At 47.7% G+C, this 21,856-nt stretch overlaps 1 protein-coding gene and 1 pseudogene across 1 annotated transcript; both read right to left on the minus strand.

Annotated features, from left to right (window-relative positions):
* Positions 1 to 1,690: 1,690 nt before the first annotated feature.
* Positions 1,691 to 2,801, minus strand: LOC100082027 (olfactory receptor 6C74-like). Its single transcript, XM_016226112.2, has one exon. The coding sequence runs from the start codon at positions 2,669 to 2,671 to the stop codon at positions 1,691 to 1,693; it is 981 nt and encodes a 326-aa protein (XP_016081598.2). The 5' UTR covers positions 2,672 to 2,801.
* Positions 2,802 to 10,819: 8,018 nt separating this feature from the next.
* On the minus strand, positions 10,820 to 13,713 carry LOC100092767 (annotated as a pseudogene).
* Positions 13,714 to 21,856: the final 8,143 nt, after the last annotated feature.

Raw genomic sequence — 21,856 nt, forward strand, 5'->3', positions numbered from 1 at the left:
ATACCAAGTTCTTGCTCAACTATCATTGAGAAGCCAAGGAACTGGTCTACTTTTAGGGGGACTAATGACGGTTCGTGATGGGGGAACCATCTTCTGCAGGGCCAAAGGGAAACTGGGTATGTCAGCTCGGGGTGGGTTCACGAAAATGAAGTATGTGTTAAAACCCCACCCAAGGACCTGGACAGGCAGCCATGTAATGAGACCTCCTGGGAAGGTGTGGGATTGCACATGCCTGATTAGGAGCTATATTCTGCCTGCCAGGACCTCAGGGTGACCAGAAACACTGTTTCCAGTGTCTAGTCCATCGAATGCAGCTCCCGTGACATGAAAATATATATATCTTACGTGGCACCATGAGAAGCAGCGTGGCTTAATGGAAAAAGCACAGGCTTGGGAGTCAGAGGACGTGGGTTCTAAGCCTGCCTCCACCACTCCTCTGCTGGGTGACCTTGGGCAAGCCACTTAACTTCTCTTTGCCTGAGTAACCTCATCTGTAAAATGGGGATTAAGACTGTGAGCCCCACTACTCCAGTGCTTAGAACAGTGCTTGGCACTTAGTAAGAGCTTAACAAATATGATTATTATTATTATGCTCTTGCCACGCAGACATAGACTGACCCTCGGCTCCAGTTCTGGCCAAGTCACTGCGGCCGACCTGACCTGTCATGGGCTGGCCTAAGTCTTAGGCACTGTGTTAAGTGCTTGGGCAAGGACAACTGAAACTCACATGGTTTCTGACATCCAGTAGTTTCCAGTGGAATGGAGGACAGAGATAGAGATGATTTCCAAAGAGTGGGGAGCCAGAGTAAAAACAGGGATCAGCTAGTGAGCAGAGCAGATAGGACAGATTAGAATGTCTGACCAAATCAGATGAAATCAGTGCAATTACAGTATAACAGAGACATATGCAAATATGCTGAGTTTATATCTGAGAGGGAGAGGGAGAGGTTGGGAGTGAGATAGGAGAGTGAGAGGATGGGAGTAAAAGATGGTGAACCTTTGGCTTCCCTTCGCCATAATGACCACTGATGTTACTCTTCCAGCTGCAGGTCCTCACTTAGCTGGGAAACAGAAGGAGACTTGCAAAAAACACATTGCACCTGGGGATTTCTATTAGCTTCGGCCAGCCTCGCTGAGCAAGCCTCGGAACATCTCTATCACTCAGGGTGAAAACACTTGACTCATCCCTGAGTGGAAGAGGGGAAAGGGACGAGGGAACAGATGGACGTGGCCAGGGGAGAGATTTCCAGAAGCGGGGGTATAAGGGCGCACAGAGGGATGGGACACCATTAGCTCCTGTTTGTTAGGCAACAGATAAAGCTTTAGGCTAATGAATGGGGAAGCAGCATGGCTTAGTGGAAAGATCACGGGGTTGGGAGTCACAGGACTTGGGTTCTAATCCTGGATCCACCACTTGTCTGTTGGGGGACCTTGAGCAAGCTATTTAACTTCTCTCTGCCTCAGTTACCTCATCTGTAATATGGGAATTAAGACTATGAGCCCCATGTAGGAAAATCTGCTTACTTTGTATCTACCCCAGCACTTAGAACAGTGCTTGGCACACAGTAAGAGCTTAACAAATACCATAAAATATGTATTTGTTTTTTAATTTTACAGGCACCGAGTCTCTGTGGTTGAGCCTCCGTGACTCCTGCACATTTTCCTGCTGGATTTTGTTGCCAAGAGGTCCTCACCTCCTGGAGGGAAATCCAACCTGGTGCACTATGCCCCAGAAGGCCTGCTTGACCTGCTGGTTCCGCAGGGTGTAGATGAAGGGGTTCAGCATGGGGGCCACGGATGTGTAGAGAACCGCCACCCCCTTGGTCAGTTCCACCCTTTCCTTGGCAGTTAGCTTGATATACATAAAGATGCAGCTGCCGTAGGTGATGGAGACCACGACTATATGGGAGGAGCAGGTGGAAAAGGCCTTTCTCCTCTGCTGTGTGGAGGGCAGTCTCAGGATGGCACAGACGATGGCCATGTAGGACGTGGTCACTAATGCCAGGGTAAGCAGGAGAGTCCCCACGGCCAAGACAAGAGCCATCAGCTCCAGGAACCAGGTGTCCGAGCATGAGAGCAGGAGCAGAGGGGAGACATAACAGAAGAAGTGGTCAATGGCTACGGAGCCACAGAAGTCCAGTTGGAGACCCAGGATGACCGGAGGAAAGATGACTAGGAATCCGGTCAGACAGGAGCAAAGGACCAACAGAATACATACTCTCTGGCTCATGACAGTTGTGTAGTGCAGTGGCCAGCAAATGGCGACATAGCGGTCATAAGACATGGCGGCCAGGAGGAAGAATTCGGTTGCCCCCAGCAGGATAAAGAAGAATAGCTGGGTTATGCAACAGTTGTAGGAAATGGTCCTGTCCCCTGTGATGATGGTGGCCAGGAATCTGGGAATGCAGGTGGACGTGAAGCAGATCTCCAGGAAGGAGAAGCAGCGCAGGAAGAAGTACATGGGGGTGCGGAGGCGGGACTCCAACAGGGTGAGGATGACGATGGTCATGTTGCCAGTGACACTCAGTACATAATTGATAGACATGTAGAGGAGAATCACCGCCTGTAAATCTGGGTCGTCCGTGAACCCCAGGAGGATGAAGTCAGTCACTGGCGTGTGGTTCCTCATGGTTGACCGGTGACTCTTGTTGGATAACGCCAAGAGGACCATCAGTCTGACATAATGGAGGGCTGTTTCTCCTCTCCCTCAAGACTAAATAGGTCGGGTCCTCCACTCCAGGGCGGGTGCATGAGATCTTGGGCGTGGCCGAGTCAGGACCCATTCCTTGAGGTGACTTCAGGGGTTGATGACTGACACCCCCTCGTGGGACAACGGAAGAATGATGGTCCTAGCAGGGAATCTTAGGCTTCAGCATCCAGAACCTGCATGAAGGTCAAAATAGAGATAATATTTGGAATGAAGATTATATTTACTGAGCACCCACTGGGAGCAGGGTACAGCTCTAATCACTCATGAAAGTACACACAAGCGTGTGGCAAATATTGTAACCATATGGAGCTTTCGTTCTCATGGGCAGGCAAACGTCAACTTCTTTCCAGTAGTGTGGTCAAAATAAGAACTTGAATAGCATGTATACACGACTGGGCATGTCACTCCCCTTCTTAAACAACTCCAGTGGTTGCCTATCAACCTCCGCTCCAAACAAAAACTCCTCACTCTAGGCTTCAAGGCTCTACATCACCTTGCCCCTTCCTACCTCTCCTCCTTTCTCTCTTTCTACCACCCACCCCGCACGCTCCGCTCCTCTGCCGCCCACCTCCTCACCGTTCCTCGGTCTCGCCTATCCCTCTGTCGACCCCTGGGCCACGTCCTCCCGCGCTCCTGGAACGCCCTCCCTCTTCACCTCCGCCAAACTGATTCTCTTTCCCTCTTCAAAACCCTACTTAAAACTCACCTCCTCCAAGAGGCCTTCCCAGATTGAGCTCCTCTTCTCCCTCTACTCCCTCTGCCACCCCCCCTTTACCTCTCTGCAGCTAAACCCTCTTTTCCCCTTTTCCCTCTGCTCCTCCACCTCTCCCTTCCCATCCTACAGCACTGTACTCGTCCGCTCAACTGTATATATTTTCATTACCCTATTTATTTTGTTAATGAATTGTACATCGCCTTGATTCTATTTAGTTGCCATTGTTTTTACGAGATGTTCTTCCCCTTGACTCTATTTATTGCCATTGTTCTTGTCTGTCCATCTCCCCCGATTAGACTGTCAGCCTGTCAAACGGCAGGGACTGTCTCTATCTGTTGCCGACTTGTTCATCCCAAGCGCTTAGTACAGTGCTCTGCACATAGTAAGCGCTCAATAAATACTATTGAATGAATGATCCTCCTTGACCTCTCTGCTGCCTTTGACACTGTCGACCATCCCCTCCTCCTCCATACCTTATCTCACCTTGGCTTCACGGACTCTGTCCTCTCCTGGTTCTCCTCTTACCTCTCTGGCCGATCATTCTCGGTCTCCTACGCTGGAGCCTCCTCCCCCTCCCATCCTTTAACTGTTGGAGTTCCTCAAGGGTCAGTTCTTGGCCCTCTTCTGTTCTCCATTTACACTCACTCCCTCGGTGAACTCATCCGCTCTCACGGCTTTGACTACCATCTCTACGCAGATGACACGCAGATCTACATCTCCGCCCCTGTCCTTTCCCCCTCCCTTCAGGCTCGCATCTCCTCCTGCCTCCGGGACGTCTCCACCTGGATGTCGGCCCGCCACCTAAAACTCAACGTGAGCAAGACTGAGCTCCTCATCTTCCCTCCCAAACCCGGTCCGCTCCCAGACTTCTCTATCACCGTGGATGGCACGACCATCCTTCCCGTCCCGCAGGCCCGCAATCTCGGTGTCATCCTTGACTCGTCCCTCTCGTTCACCCCGCACATCCTATCCGTTACCGAGACCTGCCGGTTTCACCTCTACAATATCGCCAAGATCCGCCCTTTCCTCTCCAACCAAACGGCTACCTTACTATTACGGGCTCTCGTTATATCCCGGCTAGACTACTGTGTCAGCCTTCTCTCTGACCTCCCTTCCTCCTCTCTCGCCCCGCTCCGGTCTATTCTTCACTCCGCTGCCCGGCTCATCTTCCCGCAGAAACGATCTGGGCATGTCACTCCCCTTCTTAAACAACTCCAGTGGTTGCCTATCGACCTCCGCTCCAAACAAAAACTCCTCACTCTAGGCTTCAAGGCTCTCCATCACCTCGCCCCTTCCTACCTCTCCTCCCTTCTCTCTTTCTACCGCCCACCCCGCACGCTCCGCTCCTCTGCCGCCCACCTCCTCACCGTCCCTCGGTCTCGCCCATCCCGCCGTCGACCCCTGGGTCACGTCCTCCCGCGGTCCTGGAACGCCCTCCCTCCTCACCTCCGCCAAACTGATTCTCTTTCCCTCTTCAAAACCTTACTTAAAAATCACCTCCTCCAAGAGGCGTTCCCAGACTGAGCTCCTCTTCCCCCTCTACTCCCTCTGCCATCCCCCCTTTACCTCTCCGCAGCTAAAGCCTCACTTTCCCCTTTTCCCTCTGCTCCTCCACCTCTCCCTTCCCATCCCCACAGCACTGTACTTGTCCGCTCAACTGTATATATTTTCGTTACCCTATTTATTTTGTTAATGAATTGTACATCGCCTTGATTCTATTTAGTTGCCATTGTTTTTACGAGATGTTCTTCCCCTTGACGCTGTTTAGTGCCATTGTTCTTGTCTGTCCGTCTCCCCCGATTAGACTGTAAGCCCGTCAAACGGCAGGGACTGTCTCTATCTGTTGCTGACCTGTTCATCCCAAGCGCTTAGTACAGTGCTCTGCACATAGTAAGCGCTCAATAAATACTATTGAATGAATGAATGAATGAATGACTGTTGAGAATGGGTGCAGACTGCCCGCTGGGGCATGGATGTGTAAATGCCTTGTGTATATGTGAGTGGGGGGAAAAATGCCTTTTGAACGATCCATGAATGTAAAGGTTTCATTGCATCCAATTTATCCACTGCCAATATATGGGGAACTGAGTTCATCAGGAGCCTTGAGGAAGGAAGGGAGTTTGGGACTGTGAGCATAGGACCCACTGAGCATTAAGGAGTTCATAGCCCAGCCATGCCCTGGACATGCTGCCAGAAAAAGGAGAAGACACTCAGGAGACAAGTCCGGAATGTCTGTCCTGAGTGACAACTGTGGTGTTTGTCAATCCATCAGTCGTATGTAATAATAATGTTGGTATTTGTTAAGAGCTTACTATGTGCAGAGCACTGTTCTAAGCGCTGGGGTAGACACAGGGGAAACAGGTTGTCCCACGTGGGGCTCACAGTCTTCATCCCCATTTTACAGATGAGGTAACTGAGGCACAGAGAAGTTAAGCGACTTGCCCACAGTCACACAGCTGACAAGTGGCAGAGCCGGGGTTTGAACCCATGATCTCTGACTCCAAAGCCCATGCTCTTTCCACTGAGCCATGCTGCTTCTCACTGAGCTCTTACTGTGTGCAGGGCTCTGTACCAAGCCCTTGGTAGAGTACAACACAACAATATAACAGACACATTCCCAGTCCACAGTGACCTTACAATCTAGAAGGGGAGACAGACATAAATATAAATAAATGAATTACGGATATGTACATAGGTGCTGTGGGTCGGGTGGTGGTGGGGATGGGGTTTTGGTGCTGAATATAGGGAGCTAGTTAGGGCGATGCAAAATAGGGTGGGAAGAGAGGAAGTGCCACCCTAACGATGTGCCAAGCACTTTAAAGAGCACTGGTGGTAGAAAGATGATAATTAGGTCCCAAATATAACTCACAGTCTAAGTAGAAGGGAGAACAAGTATTGAATTTCCAGTTTCCAAATGAGGGAACTAACACAGAGAATTTAAGTGACTGGACCAAGGTTACAAAGCAGGTAAATGGGGGAGCCAGGATTAGAACCCAGGTATTCTGAATCCCCAGCTATCCTTTTTCGGTAGGCAACACTGCTTCTGAAGATTAGAGGATGTGGACATAGGAAGCTAGTGGGGAGCTCAGAGACTACCAGCCACCAGGGAGCCTCCCTGGATTAAAGGGATCCTGCTTTGGTCAGTAAGGATAACAAAGGGCAAACTGGGGACAAAGTTCTGGTGTGTGTGTGTGTGTGTATGCACGTGCATTTGTTTCTCCCAGAGGTCTTTCCCTATTAAGCCCTCTTTTCTCAAGCACCCTCTCCCTTCTGCATCACTTATACACTTGAATCTTAATCTTTTAAGCACTTGCTATTCACCCCAGCTTCAGTACTACTTACTTAAGTACATATCTGTCATTTACGTATGGATTTATATTTATGTCTCTTTCTCCCTTCATTCTATTAGATTCTTGTAGTTAGAGAACATGTCTACCAACTCTTTTGTACTCTCCCAAAGGTTAGTAAAGTGCTGTGCACTCAGTTATCCCTCAATAAATACCACTGATAGATTGCTTGATTGATTTTCTGATAATTACCAGTTCTGAACGGAGGTTCCAGGACAGGGTCTCAGACTCCACGAATCCAGTGTTGGAGGGAAGGTGGATGCAGTCATCCACGGATTGAGGCTTTGAAATCCACAATGGAAAAGGAAAGGACCAATGCGACCCTGAGAGATCCTCGCTTCCTGAGGACTTCGCCCTGATTCTGGGGGGTCACCCCAAACGCCTGTCATGGACTTGGGTTCGGGTAGTGGTGCTGAGATAGTGACAGGTCTGTATGGAATTTCCCACCTGTTCTGCTGCTCCATGCTGACGGGCACCTGCTCAGACCCTATTCCCTTCCTCACCCTCCCATCACCACTGGACATGTGACCCCATCCACTCTCACTGAGGTCAATGTTTCCGCCTCCTCTAGGAAGCAGGAGGAAAAGAAGGCATCCAGTTTTCTCTGTTCACAGCAGCAGAGACAATCTGGTCCCCTGGTTCAGAAGATGGGCTTCTCTAGCTACTGCAAGAGCAAGAGTGGGGTTTTATACTCTGCAGTTCCCGATGGGCCCACGGGAGACTATGAAAGTCTCCCCAAGCGTAAATCAGGAGACACAAATGGCTTGAGGTTGTTTTGTTGGCTTTGGCTGTGAAACTTTAATACCCAGATTGGGGCTGCAGATTTGGGGTGGGACACAGCTGCAGTCATTCCAATCCATCAATCCCCTGTCCAGGTGATCAAGATGAGAGCAGGTGAGGTGGAGCAATGGAGATCTCTTTTATGCAAATGGTGGTTAGGCCCAAGGCAGTTGAGTCTCTTTTGGGGATGGAATCTACTCTCAATTAGTCCATTAATGGTATATCTTGAATCAATATCTGGGAAGCATAGTGGTCTAGTAGAAAAGAACACGGACTTGGAAGTCAGAGAACCTGGGTTCTAATCTCAAGTCTGCCACTTGCCTGCTACATGACCATAACTTCTCTGAGCATTGGGTCTCTTGTTCTCCCTCCTACATAGACTGTGAACCCTATTCAGGACAAGGATTGGGTCCAACCTGATTATTTTGTATCTACCCCAGCACTTGGAACAGTGTTGGACACAGAGTAAATGCTTAACAAATATAAAAATGAGGATTAATATCTCCCTCCTTCTTACTGTTCCCTATGTGGGACAGGGACTGTGTCCATTCTGATTATTTTGTATCTATCTCAGTGCTTAGAACAGTGCTTGGCACAAAATAAGAATGCACCATAAAATTATAGACATAATCCCTGCCTTCAAAAACCTTACCATCTATTCATGGATCTCCAGGGTCCTGCCTCTCTTCCTGTGCTAACAGAACTCAGGGCAAGCTCATGAAAATGAAAGGATGTGTTGAAACCCCGGCCATGTAAGCGGTCCGCTCTTGGTACCTGGTCGGTCTGCTGTGTGCTGAGACTTCTTGGGAAGGTGTGGGATAAGGTCCTTGACTAGGGGCTAAAGATTGAATCTGTGTTAATAATCATAATGATGGTGTACTCTTCATAACAACTCTCTGGGACAGATAGCATCCTTCAGTCCCTCTCTCCTTCCCTTCCCCTCTCCCTTCCTGTATGGGTCCTCCATTGCCTACTACCTATACTGGAACGAAGCTCTCCCTTCGAAGGCTCTAGGTCTATTTTCCCTCCTTAGCTCTCCCTTCCTTAACCTCTGTGCTCTTTCCTCTTATTTGAGAAGGAAACAGAAAGAAGCCCTGGCATCTCTGTCCATCAAGTGGAAAAGAAGTGGGATCCCCTTTCTATCTTCCCTGTGTAGGAGGGGACCCGGGAGGTACCTGTGGCTATGATCATATCTGGGGAGTCCTGGTCCAAAATGGGGAAGATTCGAACCAAAGCAGCTCTAGCTCTATCTCCTGCTTCCCATGGAAGCCGTCGCTCGACAGTTTCGGGACTGAATTTCTGGCACTCAGTTCCTCTGACACTCTGCTACTCCACTTCATTTTGCACGGAGGGCCCCAGGCCTTCTTTCAATCAGGTCCAGGCAAGGACAGGGCACCCGATAGAGAGATTCAGACACACCCCTCCTCCTCCCCTTTAGCGACTTCCCCAGGTCGATTCCTTCCCAGAATACCCACTTGATGGTTGTGGGATGGAGGTGGTAGCTGACACTTTTATTCAGTTTTTTGGGAGCTCAGGATGACCAGAGCCTCGTTGGAGAGTCACCTTGGAGGTTACCAGTGTCCTGTCCCTTGGCTGCAGCTCACGTGGTCACATATATTTCTCACGGGAACACAGACTGACCCTCGGCTCCGGGTGTGGTCGAGTCCCTGTGGGGGCCGTGAACTGTCCCTTCTTGTGGGAGTCCGGGTCATGGGCTGGCCAAGCAGTCAATCAATAAAACTAGGCCCCTCCACCTAGGACCTCCAGGAGTGAGCTGGGATCTGCCTCTCTACTTGGTATTTTCTGGAACAAGGATGGCAGATCAGCTTCCCTTAGCCAGGCATTTAGTAGTATTTCCCTGAGTCCCATGCTTCTTGTGGGCCACCCGAAAGCTCACCCTCCTTTTAGGACCTCTGCTCTTGAATGGAAATACTCCTCTCCCCCAATACTAAATGGGATGCTGGGCCTATCATTTATTCAATCAATCAGTCAAGTCAATCAGTCACTCCATTAGTCAATCAATAGTGTTATTGAACAGCTAAGGAATGTAAAGCAATCCATCTATCAATCTGATAGCATTTTGAAAAATGTTTTTAATGGTATTTGTGAAGCACTTATTAGGTGATAGGCACTATACTAAGTACTCAAGTACATTCAGACTAATCAGCCCCACATAGGACTCACAGTCTTAATCCCCATTTTGCAGGTGAGGTAAAAGGCATAGAGAAATTTAGTGATTTACCCAACGTCACACAGTCTACAAGTGTCAGAGCTGGGATTAAAGCCAAAGTCCTCAGAGTCCCACATCCTGTACTTTCCAGTAGGCCATGCTTACTAAGTGTTAATCAATCTATCCATCAGTCACATGGAATTTATAGACAGCCTTCTAAATCTAAGGCACTGTAAGGAGTGCTTGGGAGAAGACAAGTGGGGAAGGACACATGGTTTCTGCCATCCTCATGTTTCAAATGGAATGGGGGGAAAGACGGGATTAGTAAAAACAAGGATCAGATAAGGAACAGAACAAATGGTACAGATGGAAACGTCAGCCCAAACCATCTTAAATCACTAAAATTACAACTTAATTTACTGATATATGTAAATGCTGAGGATGGATGTTAGAGGGTGGGAAAGAGAGGGGGAGCTGGGAGGGTGGAGATGAGGGGGGGAGTAGGAGATGGGAGAGAGAGGATGTGATTGAGAGGTGGTGAACCTTTGGTTTACCCTCCCCTTGAAGACCAGTGACCTCACTGCTACAGGAGCAAGAACTACTAATAACAATAAGAATAATAATAACTATGGTACTTATTAAGTGTTTATTATGTGCCAAGCACTGCTCTAAGCGCTGGGGTAGGTAAAAGTTAATCAGGTTGGATACAGTAATTTAGCTCAGACATGGAGGAATATTTGGAAAAAAACACTTTGCACCTGGGGTTGGTCATTGGTTTCGACACCGACCCGTTGCGTCAACCTCAGAATGATCTAATTATGCAGAAGAAAAGGCTAAACTCTCCTCTGAGTGTACAAAGGAGGAGGGCTGAGGTAGCAGGGGCACCTGGCCAGGGGAGAGATTTCCAGGAGGGTGGGTGCGGGGGTGCAGAGAGGGATGGAGAGAGAATTGCCATGTCCTGTTTGTCGAGCAGCAGATTAATCATTAGGCTAATGTAGAGGAGCCACATAGCTGTTGTCGATCTTTTGCAACTCCTGCAGATTTACCTGGGGTATTTTATCACAGATCAACCCGCACTTCCTGGAGGAAAACCCAATCTAGTGCACCAGAGCCCTGAAAGCCTGCTTGACCTGCTCGTTCAGCAGAGTGTAAATGAAGGGGTTCAGCATGGGGGCAACGGAAGTGTTGAGCACCGCCACCCTCTTGATCAGTTCCACCCTGTCCGTGGCGGACAGTTTGATGTATGCAAAGATGCAACTGCCATATGTGATGGAGACCATGACCATGTGGGAGTAGCAGGTGGAAAAGGCCTTTCTCCTCTGCTGAGCGGATGACACAGACAGTGGCTGTGTAGGATGCAGTCATTAGCACCAAGGTAACGAGGAGTACCCCCAAGGACAAGAGGAAAGCCATAAGCGTGTGTCTGTGCACGAGAGCCGCATCACTGAGGAAGAATCACAGATGAAGTGTTTGAGGATGTTGGAGTTGCAGAAGTCTAGCCGGGAGCTCATCACAACCGGTGGGAACATGAACAGATAACTGAAGAGAAAAGAGCTGAGGACCAGCAGGGTGCAGACGCCCCAATGCATGACTGTCGTGGGACGTAGCGGTCGTAGGACGTGGCGGCCAGGAGGAAGAACTCTGTCACCCCCAGGAGGATGAAGAAGAACAGCTGGAAGAAGCAGCAGTTGGAAAAGGAAATGGGTCTGTCTCCGGTGACTACGGTGACCAGGAATCTGGAAATGCAGGAGGGTGTGAAGGCGATCTCCAGAAGGAGAAGCTGCACAAGAAGAAGTACAGGGGAGTGTGTTGGTATTTTGTTAAGCGCTTACTATGTGCAGAGCACTGTTCTAAGCGCTGGGGTAGACAAAGGGGAATCAGGTTGTCCCACGTGGGGCTCACAGTCTTAATCCCCATTTTACAGATGAGGGAACTGAGGCACAGAGAAGTTAAGTGACTTGCCCACAGTCACACAGCTGACAAGTGGCAGAGCTGGGATTTGAACTCACGAGCCCTGACTCCAAAGCCCATGCTCTTTCCACTTTGCCACGCTGCTTCTCTTCTTCTGCAGAGGAAAAGAGTGTGGAGGTGGGAGTCCAGCAAGGTGAGGGTGATGATGGTCAGATTCCTGGTGACACTTCATGTGCAGGTGAGGGAGAGGATGAGGAAGAGCAGAGCCTGCAGTTGGAGGTCACTGGTGAGACCCACGAGGATGAACTGTCACCCCCGTGCTATTTCCCTTGGTTGCTTGGTTTTTGGGGTCAGCGGAACTTGCAGGAGCAACAAGAGAGATGGGTAGCTGAATGCAGGTGCAGGTACACCCTAAGACGGGGAGAAGAGCCTATGGACCAACCAATGAGTGATTCCCCCTCTCCTGGACGGTCAGTGATTCAGGCTCCGGTTGCCACACTACCCAAAGTTGCATACTGTGGTCAGAAGGGGTTTGGTAGGAAAATGACCCTAGTTTCACTCCTGCCAATCCACTGGAGTCTCTTGGGCACCCGTTTGACCTCTGTCTTCATGTTCAGCTCTCCACCCCTTGCCCTTTCCATGCCCACGGTACAAGTCAGCTCACCATCTGCTGAAAGCTTCTGGTTCCTCTGGAAGCCTGGTTCTCTCCGGCTCCCACTTCTCGATTTAATTTCTCGCTCTTTCTACTGTCTGCTTCTACCAGGATCTGGTCGTCACTTTCAGCGGCCCTGATTTATTCAGCCTGAGGGGCTGTGCCTCTAGGGAAGCGGGGTCAGAGATGTAGTCCACTACCTACCATTATCTCCCTCCTCCACCTTCCTCCTCCTCTTTCTCCTCCTCTTCCTCCCCTCATTATGCTTTTACCTCCTTTTCCCCTTCCACCTTCTCCTCATGCTGTTCCTCATCTTCTTTTCTTCTCATTCTCATCCCTTTTGCCATTTTCCTCTCATTATGCCTCATCTTCCACTTCCTCCCTTCTTCTCTATTCTTTATCCCATCTTCCTCCTCCTCCTCCTTTTCCTCCTGGTCATATCCCTCTTTTTCTCCACTTCTGTGGTGTCCTTTCCTATTGGGCGGCCGTTATACACCGTTCATCAATTATCCTAGGTAATTTATGAATCAGTTACAGCATTAACACACTATTTGCTAAGCACTGCTTGAAGTGCTTAGCACGATTTCTGCCCCTTAGGGCGCTTACAGTCAATCTTATACTGAACTTATAGAGGAGGAAGCAGAGTCTCCGAATGGTGAAGTGTTTGCCCAGGATCAGCCAGAGGGAGAGTTGGGACTAGAAACCAGGGTTCCAGTCTCCCAGGATCAAGCTCTTTTCATTAGTTCACTCTGCCTCCTTCTGCAGAATAAAGAGAGCCCCACCAAAGGCAAGAACTGATGACTGACGTGACTGGACAACTACTCGAAAGCACTTAATAAATGCCAGAACAACAACAATAACAACAACAGCCACTGAATAAAAAATAATAATGAAGAGGAAAATAATAATGATGATTCATGTCCACTATCATCCTAACTAATGGATCAAACTCATGTGAGGGTTTCAGAGCAGAGGAGACCTCACAAGTCAGCCCCCATGAGCTCTACATACACTTTCAGAGAAAACAGCGTGGCTCAGTGGAAAGAGCACGGGCTTTGGAGTCAGGGCTCATGAGTTCGAATCCCAGTTCGAATCCCAGCTCTGCCACTTGTCGGCTGTGTGACTGTGGGCAAGTCACTTAACTTCTCTGTGCCTCAGTTCCCTCATCTGTAAAATGGGGATTAAGACTGTGAGCCCCACGTGGGACAGCCTGATTCCCCTGTGTCTACCCCAGCGCTTAGAACAGTGCTCGGCACATAGTAAGCGCTTAACAAATACCAACATAACATATTTCAGGGGCGGGGGGAGGGGACGGGGGGAGGAGAATGATGCAAGGAAAAGGAGCAGGGAGGAGAGGAAGGACAGACTTACTTTCTCTATGATCAGGTCCCTGAAGATGACCCTCAGAAAATGAACTGGGAAGGCCATGCTCGGTCCCCCTCAAAACCGGTGTGTTGGTGCTTCACCAGAGGAGGAGAGGATCGGGACCAGGGAGCACTGCCCAACTTCTTCACACCCTAGTCTCTCCACCTCCCGACAGCCTCCTCCCTGTGACTCCTCGACAAGCAGACCCTCTCTCAGAGTGCAGCGTGGCTCAGTGGAAAGAACCCGGGCTTGGGAGTCAGAGGTCTTGGGTTCGAATCCCAGATCTGCCACTTCTCAGCTGTGTGACTGTGGGCAAGTCACTTACCTTCTCTGTGCCTCACTTACCTCATCTGTAAAATGGGGATTAACTGTGAGCCTCATGTGGGACAATCTGATTACCCTGTAATCTACCCCAGCGCTTAGAACAGTGCTCTGCACATAGTAAGTGCTAACAAATACCAACATTGTTTTCCCCCGATTAGATTGTAAGCCCATCAATGGGCAGGGATCGTCTCTATCTGTTGCCGAATTGTTCATTCCAAGCGCTTAGTACAGTGCTCTGCACATAGTAAGCTCTCAATAAATACTATTGAATGAATGAATGAGTGCCCGCCCCAGGTGAGTCAAAGGTAAGCTCATCTCCCTTTGTCCCCACCACACTTCTGAGACCAGATCAGATTCAGAACCCAGCAGACCTTTCCGTGCTCCAGACCCTTGGGGAGAGGGAAAAGCTCTCAGAGAGCACAACGAGATGCTCCCCTCTCTCCTCCAGTACCAGAGTAAGGCATGGCAATGGGGCCTAGCACTGCACTAACCACTGGGAAAAGTACCTCGGGAAGAAATAAACAAGGTTTCTGGAAGCTTCCCCATCTACACATACTTGGGCCGAAGACTGGCTACGGAAAAATAAGGGCAATGACAAATAAGACAAGAGCAATAGGGGATGGTGGCCAGAGAAGAAGTTTCAGGTTCCTCATGGCCTGGATTCCAACAGCCACAGCCACAGACCTGGTTCTCTGAGTGGGGAGGTGGATGACTTTTTAGGCCGGAGTGGCAGTAGTCAGACTGGTTTTATTGGCTCTGTTTGCAATGAGCTCCATGAACCGTTCGGGGAGCAGTGCTCAGGAGCAGTAATGAGTTTACACCAATATCCGTGGTAGTAGCCAGTGGAGACAGGAGCCCGTGGAGAATGGGGCTGGGTGGGGAGATCTCGGAGGGCAGGGCCAGGGGTTCAATGCCCAGCGATGAAGTGGAGAATGCAGGGACCCACCTGGAGACTCTGGCTGAGTTTTTCCATGGGGAAGGACAGTTACCTCATCCTTAGCCTTAGGAAGGGGAGAGGGTCATCCACCTGCCCCGTGCTGTCCCACCCTAAAACAGGATGCTTTAGCTGGATTTTGGCTTTAGCTATTTACACCTCCAGCTGCTAATATCAGCACTGGTCCCATCCAGGAATCGCCCTCTGGGATTCACAGCCACCAGTTCTTTCCCCAACCCTTCCCAGTAGAGAAACACACAAGTTTGATCCATCAGTAGCATTTACTGTGTTAAGACCTCCATCCTAAACCCTGAGAAAAAAACTGATAGAGGTAGAAGGCATGGAACTGGCCCTCAAGGAGCTTGCAGTCTAATGGGTAAAGAGACAGAAAATGAATTACAGATAAAATAGGAAGATAGATTTATGGGCAAGTAAGGGCTTGAATAGAAGAGTACATATTGTACAAGTACCAGTTATGAATACCTCCTGGGTTCAGATAACTGTATTATTTCTTGCCCAATAAATCAATCAATGGTATTTACCAAGTGGTTAATGAGAGGTACTAAATTCTTGAGAGAGTACAATAGAATCAATAGACCAATTTCCCACCCTCAAGTATCTTATACAAGGAAAGAAGGCTTGAGAAGGAAAAATAGCATGGTCTAGTGGAAAAAGCACGGGCCAAGGAGTCAGAGGACCTGGGTTCTAATTCCATCTCTTCCACTTGCCTGCCTTGTGAGCTTGGGCAAATAACTTAATTTCTCTTTGCATCAGTTTCTTCAACTTTAAAATGGAGATTCATTTCTCCCTCCAGCTTAGATTGTTAGATCCATGTGGAACAGGGCCTATATCTAACTCGATGATCTTTTACCTACCCCAGCACTTAGTACAGTGTTTAGCTCCTAATAAGTGATTAACAAATGCAACAGTGATGATGATGATGATGACGATGATGATATGATTTACAACCAGAGAGGTCAGATTAAATAATTGAATTTCCAGTTGAATAAAGATAAATACACGAGTGCAGAACATGGGTTTAATTAAGGTCATTTGTGATAGAGTTGGCTCATGGGTTAAGATATTGGGAGATTAATTGGGAGAAGTTAAATTGAGAGGAACAGATGTTCCATGTGTAGTAAAGAGTGCGTAAGTGCTGAGGAGGTAGTTGAGGAGGAAACCTGGGTAAAAGAAAAATTATGTGGGGAAGAACTCCTGGAGAAAGAGGGATTGCAGAAGGGCTTATAAGAAAGAGAACCGTTGTCTGGCATATGTGAAATGTGAGAGAATTCAAGGCAGGAGAAAAAATGTGGAGCAAGGGGTCGGCGATGATTGAGAATGAGTCATACTGATTAAGTAAACTTTGAATAAGCAAAGAGTGAAAGCTGGGGTGTAGCAGGATGAGAGAGGGCATAAGCAGCATGGCTCAGTGTAAAGAGCCTGGGCTTGGGAGTCACAGGTCATGGGTTTGAACCCCGGCTCTGCCGCTTACCAGCTTTGTGACTTTGGGCAAGTCACTTAACTTCTCTGTGCCTCAATTACCTCATCTGTAAAATGGAGATTAAAACTGTGAGCCCCATGTGGGGCAACTTGATTACCTTGTATTCCCCCAGTGCTTAGAACAGTGGTTTGCACATAGTAAGTGCTTATTAATAATAATAATGATAATATTAATAATGTTGGTATTTGTTGAGTGCTTACAGGTTTCACACTGGCTGAAACCACTCTTCATTAGCATTTATTGGGCATCTTTTCTGTTCACAACACTCTCATAGGCTCTTAGGGATGTAAAATCAGTCAATCAGTGGTATTTATTGAGTGCTTACTGCATAGAGAGCACAGCAATAGACTGCAGACCTTGCCTGTGGGGAGTTTACAGTCTAATGGGAGAAATCAGCAGTAAAAATTACCTATCGAGGAATTCACCCCGATTTTTGAACCCAGCAGCCTGACATGGGAGTTCATCAGTGTTGTCACTCACCTCCAGGCAGAGCTGGGGCTAGAACCCCAGGTACCCCTGAGCTAGCAGGGCATCAGGCCAGAATCCGCCTGGTGAAAAGGTGACAGCTGCCAGGGGCAACAGATCACCTGAGGCATGGGCCAATCCCAACCCCTCAGAGATTGATCCAGCCAGCAAAAATAGCAGTCCAGCTGATTCCTTTCCAATTATCGCTATCTCCTTCCCTGTCCAAAGGTCAGATATGGGACAAGAAAAACCAGCAGAGATCAGATTTTGGGAGGACTGTGATACTTAAGGAGGAAGGTGTACTTACTTTTTTGGAACTCTTGCTGGTTTTGGTCAGAGTTTTCACCCTGAATATTCGGTTTGTTCGTTTGAAAATCCGAATCGACCCTCTCCCTGTTCTCAGGAAGAATTTCATACCATTTAGGCAGCACAAATCTCTCCCTATTTTCGTGGTGTCCTGCCAGGCGGGACAGAATCTCCCTTATCCTCCTACTTCTGCTGCTGTTACTTCCATCGTTATGCAGAGGGGAGAGGAGTCAGGGTCCTGGGCAACACTCCTCTTGCCAGCCTACCCGGGGAAATGGAGAAAACTCTGTTCTAGAGGGAAGGAAAGACAGGATATCTGAGACTAGACAAAGCAAACTGCCTTCCACCAGTCACAGAAAGGAGATTTGACACTATTCCTCTTTCCCCCAGCCCTTATTTTACAGGGACAAAATTCATCCCCTTTTAGGAGTTCTTCTCAATGCAGATGGGGAGGGCTCTTTAGATAACAAAGGAGACATTTCTTGGAGATGCTTATTGCAAGGCACTAATGAACTCGGCTCTCAATCCCCTCTGAGCAAAGACTTTTAAAGTGGGTGGGAAAGAGGCAGTCCAGGAAAGACCCTGAAGGAGGAGTGATGGGGATATTGAAGGGATCGTTTCTGCAGCTGGGGCTGGCTTTGCCAATCCGCTCATCACCCAGTGGTCCCTGGTCCCTGGGCTACCCATGGTGGAAAAGTGGCCATTGCACCCCTAGCCATACTGGGGTGCTGCTGTAGCAGCTGCTGCTGTTGCTCTTCTGTATTTCTTCTCCTGCTGTTCTCCAGAAAGTGGAAAATATCCCTACAGCCCTTGGTCCCACTTCATTCATTCAATCGTATTTCATTTGACCGTATTCATTGAATACAGAGCACTGTACTAAGCGCTTGGGAGAGTACAATACAGCAATAAACAGATATATTCCCTGCCCACAGCAAGCTTACAGTCTAAAGGTGGGAGAGTGGCATTAATATAAATAAATAAAATTAGAGATATGTACATAAGTGCTGTGGGGCTTGGAGGGGGGCATGAATAAAGGAAGCAAGTCAGGGCGATGCAGAAGTGATTACAAGAAGAGGAAATGAGGACTTATTCAGGGAAGGCCACTGTGTGACATACTCAGCAATGCTTGAACACATCGGAAAAGCTCAGGGGTGTCTGCAGATGATGAGGTCTTGGACACCCCTACCCCCACTCCACCTCATATGAATTGGACTTCCAGGTCTATGAATTAATCAGTCAATCCATCACTCCATTCGTCCACCTCTGATATTTACTGAGCACCTACTGAGTGCAAATCAATCAATCATTTGATCTCACGGTATCTTTTTAGTCTATTGAATGCAAAGCAATCAATCAGTTAATGAAATTGTATTTGTTGATCACTTACAGAGTGCTAACAGCATATGTGCTAAGTATTAAGCCATTCATCAATCAATCAGATGGAATCTGTTGACTGCTTCGTGAGTCCTAGGCAGTATACTACTATTTTGCCATAGTTTCCAGTTGAATGGAGGAGATAAAAAATGATTTCTAAAGAGTGGAAGCCAGAGTAAAAACAAGGATTAACTAGGGAGCGGAACAAATAGGAAAGATTGGAATGTCTGCCCCAATCAGGTGAAATCAGTGCAATACAGTATAACCAAGACAATGCATATATGCCGAGGATACATGTGGGAGGGAGCTGGGATGTTAGAGGATGGGAGTGGGGCAGAAGAGAAAGAGGGTGGGAGCAAGAGAGGGTAGTGAGAGATTGGGAATGAAAGATGATAGCCTTTGGCATCCCCTCCCCGTAATGACCAATGAGGTCAGTCCTCATTCATTCATTCATTCATTCATTCAATCATATTTATTGAGTGTTTACTGTGTGCAGAGCAAGGTACTAAGTGCTTGGGGATGTAAAATCCAGCAATAAAGAATGAAAATCCCTGCTCATAACAAGCTCACAGTCTTAACGGGGGAGACATACATCAACACAAGTAAAAAGGCATCAATATAAATAAATAAAATTACAGATGTATACCTAATACCTATACAGATGATGAGATCTTGGACATCTGTAATTTACTGAACAACCTATCTGTAATTTACTTATTTATATTAATGTCTAATACCCCTTAATGGCTATTAAGCTCATTGTGGTCAGGGAATGTGCCTGTTGTATTGGTATATTGTACTCTCCCAAGCGCTTAGGACATGCTCTGTACGCAGTGCATGCTCAATAAATATAGTTGACTGGAGGTGTTCTGTTCTGTGACTACAAGTGGAAACTGCTAGCAATCTGACAATGCGGTCTGTGGGGCAAAAGGGGTTAGGGGCAGAGGTGGGAGGAGGAGTCGAGAGACTGGAGCCTCACTGCGTTGCAATCACCACTCTTGTACACAGTAGCTGCTCAACTGTCCATGATCTATATCAGGAACTGTCTCCTTTCCTAAATCATTATTATTATTATTACTATCATTAATAATAATAATTATTATTATTACAATTGTTGAGGGCTTACTACGTGCCAAGCACTGTACTAAGCCCTAGGGTGGATACAAGCAAATTGGGTTGGACACAGTCCCTGTCCCACATAGGGCTCACAGTCTCAATCCCCACTTTCCAGATGAGGGATCTGAGGCCCAGAGAAGTGAAGTGACTTGCCCAAGTTCACACAGCAAACAAATGGTGGAGCTGGTATTAAAACCCATGACTCTCAAGCCTGTGCCCCATTCCCTACCCCAAGCTGCTTCTCAAGAAAGTTAGATCGTTGAGGGCAGGGAACTGCCACTTCATCATTTTCATTTTAATCATTATCATTTTCTTACTCATTACCCCAATTTATGTCAATACCTTTATATTCAGTGGCTTCCCACTACCTGAAATTTATTTTACTGTTTGTCTCCCCAGCTAGATTTTAAGCTCTTTGAGGACATGGATCATCGTCTCCAGTATGGTGTAGTTTATAGAGCACAGATCTGGGAGTCAGAAGGTCATGGGTTCTAATCAAGGCTCTGCCACTTGTCTGCTGTAAGGCCTTGGACAAGTCACTTCACTTCTCTGTGCCTCAGTCCCCTCAGCTGTTAAATGGGGATTAAAGTTGTGAGCCCCATGCAGGACAGAGACTGTGACCAACCCAATTTGCTTGTATCCACCCCAGTGTTTAGTACAGTGCCTGGCCCAGAGTAGGCGCTTAATAAATACCACAAGTATCATTATTATTATTTACTCTACTGTTCTCTTCCAAGCACTTAATACTTTATTTTAAACATAGTAAATATTCAATAAATACTACTGATTGATTGATTACTAATTCTTCATTATTATCCCAACTGTTTAAGAGTGTTCAATAAATAATAATAATTGTTAGACTGTGAGCTCCTTAAGGCCAGGGATCATGTCTACTACCTCTACTGTACTCTCCCAAGAACTAATTCAGAATACTGTATTCAGTAAGTACTCAGTCAATTGCATTGGTTGACTGATTAATTTATGGATCTATTACACTGATTCTAGGGGATCTAGAAGGGTTTCTTGCTTCACTGTCACATTTAGGTGTGCGAGCAGGGCTGAGATCACTGCTCTCACCTTCAAAATGTGGAAATTGAAGTACAGGGGACAAACGTGCTACATACAACTGGTAGGTACCAGTACTTGGTAGGTGCTTAATCAATCATTAATATTGACTGGAAAATCTGGACATGGCGGCCGGGAGGAAGAACTCATTCTCCTCCGGCAGGATAAAGAAGAACAGCTGTGTTATGCCACTTTTGTAAGAAATGGTCCTGTCCCCACTGATGTTTGCAGCTAGGAATCTGGGAATGCAGGCGGATAATAAGGAGATCTCCAGGAAGGAGGAAATGTTCAGGAAGAAGCACTTGGGAGGGCAGAGACAGGAATCAAGAAGAGAGAGGGTGACAGTGTTCAGGTTTCTAGTGAAGTTCAGCACACAGGTAAAGAAGAGAAAAGGAGACAATCAGAATACATTGTTATGGGTCATGGTCTGCTCCAAAAGAATTAACTACAGCTTCTCATGACCACCTCCCAACTTCTACTAGAGCTGCAAATCGAAATTCAAAAAATTCTGCTTCAATCAAGAAAACAACCCAAAAACTCTGCTTTAGGAGAGAGGCAGAGATATCTTTGAAGGTAATGAAAATGTTTCATAAACCCTCTTTTCAGGACATATGTCCACTGAAATAGCGTCGCCAAGATCCGCCCGCTCCTCTCCACCCAAACTGCTACCTTGCTGGTACAATCTCTCATAATATCCCGACTGGACTACTGCATCAGCCTCCTATCTGATCTCCCATCCTCCTGTCTCACTCCGCTTCATTCTATACTTCACTTTGCTGCCTGGATTATCTTTCTGCAGAAACGTTCTGGGCATGTCACTCTCCTCCTCAAAAATCTCCAATGGTTGCCTATCAACTTTCGCATGAAGCAAAGGCTCTTCACTATTGGCTTCAAACCTCTCCATCACCTTGCCCCCTCCTACCTCACCTCCCTTCTCTCCTCCTACAGCCCAGCCCGCACATTCTGCTCCTCTGCCTCTAACCTCACTGTGCCTCGTTCCCGCCTGTCCCGCCAACTGCTGACCCATGTCCTACCTCTGACCTGGAATGTCCTCCATCCTCACCTCCACCAAACTAACTCTCTTCCCTCTTCAAAGTCCTACTGAGAGCTCACCTCCTCCA

The sequence above is a fragment of the Ornithorhynchus anatinus genome, chromosome 10 (assembly GCF_004115215.2).
Source record: "Ornithorhynchus anatinus isolate Pmale09 chromosome 10, mOrnAna1.pri.v4, whole genome shotgun sequence".
Taxonomy (NCBI): Eukaryota; Metazoa; Chordata; class Mammalia; order Monotremata; family Ornithorhynchidae; genus Ornithorhynchus; species Ornithorhynchus anatinus.

What these genes read in the sequence shown, in the direction of transcription:
- LOC100082027 (XM_016226112.2), bottom strand. Translation starts at nt 2,671, where the DNA reads ATGGTCCTCTTGGCGTTATCCAACAAGAGTCACCGGTCAACCATGAGG.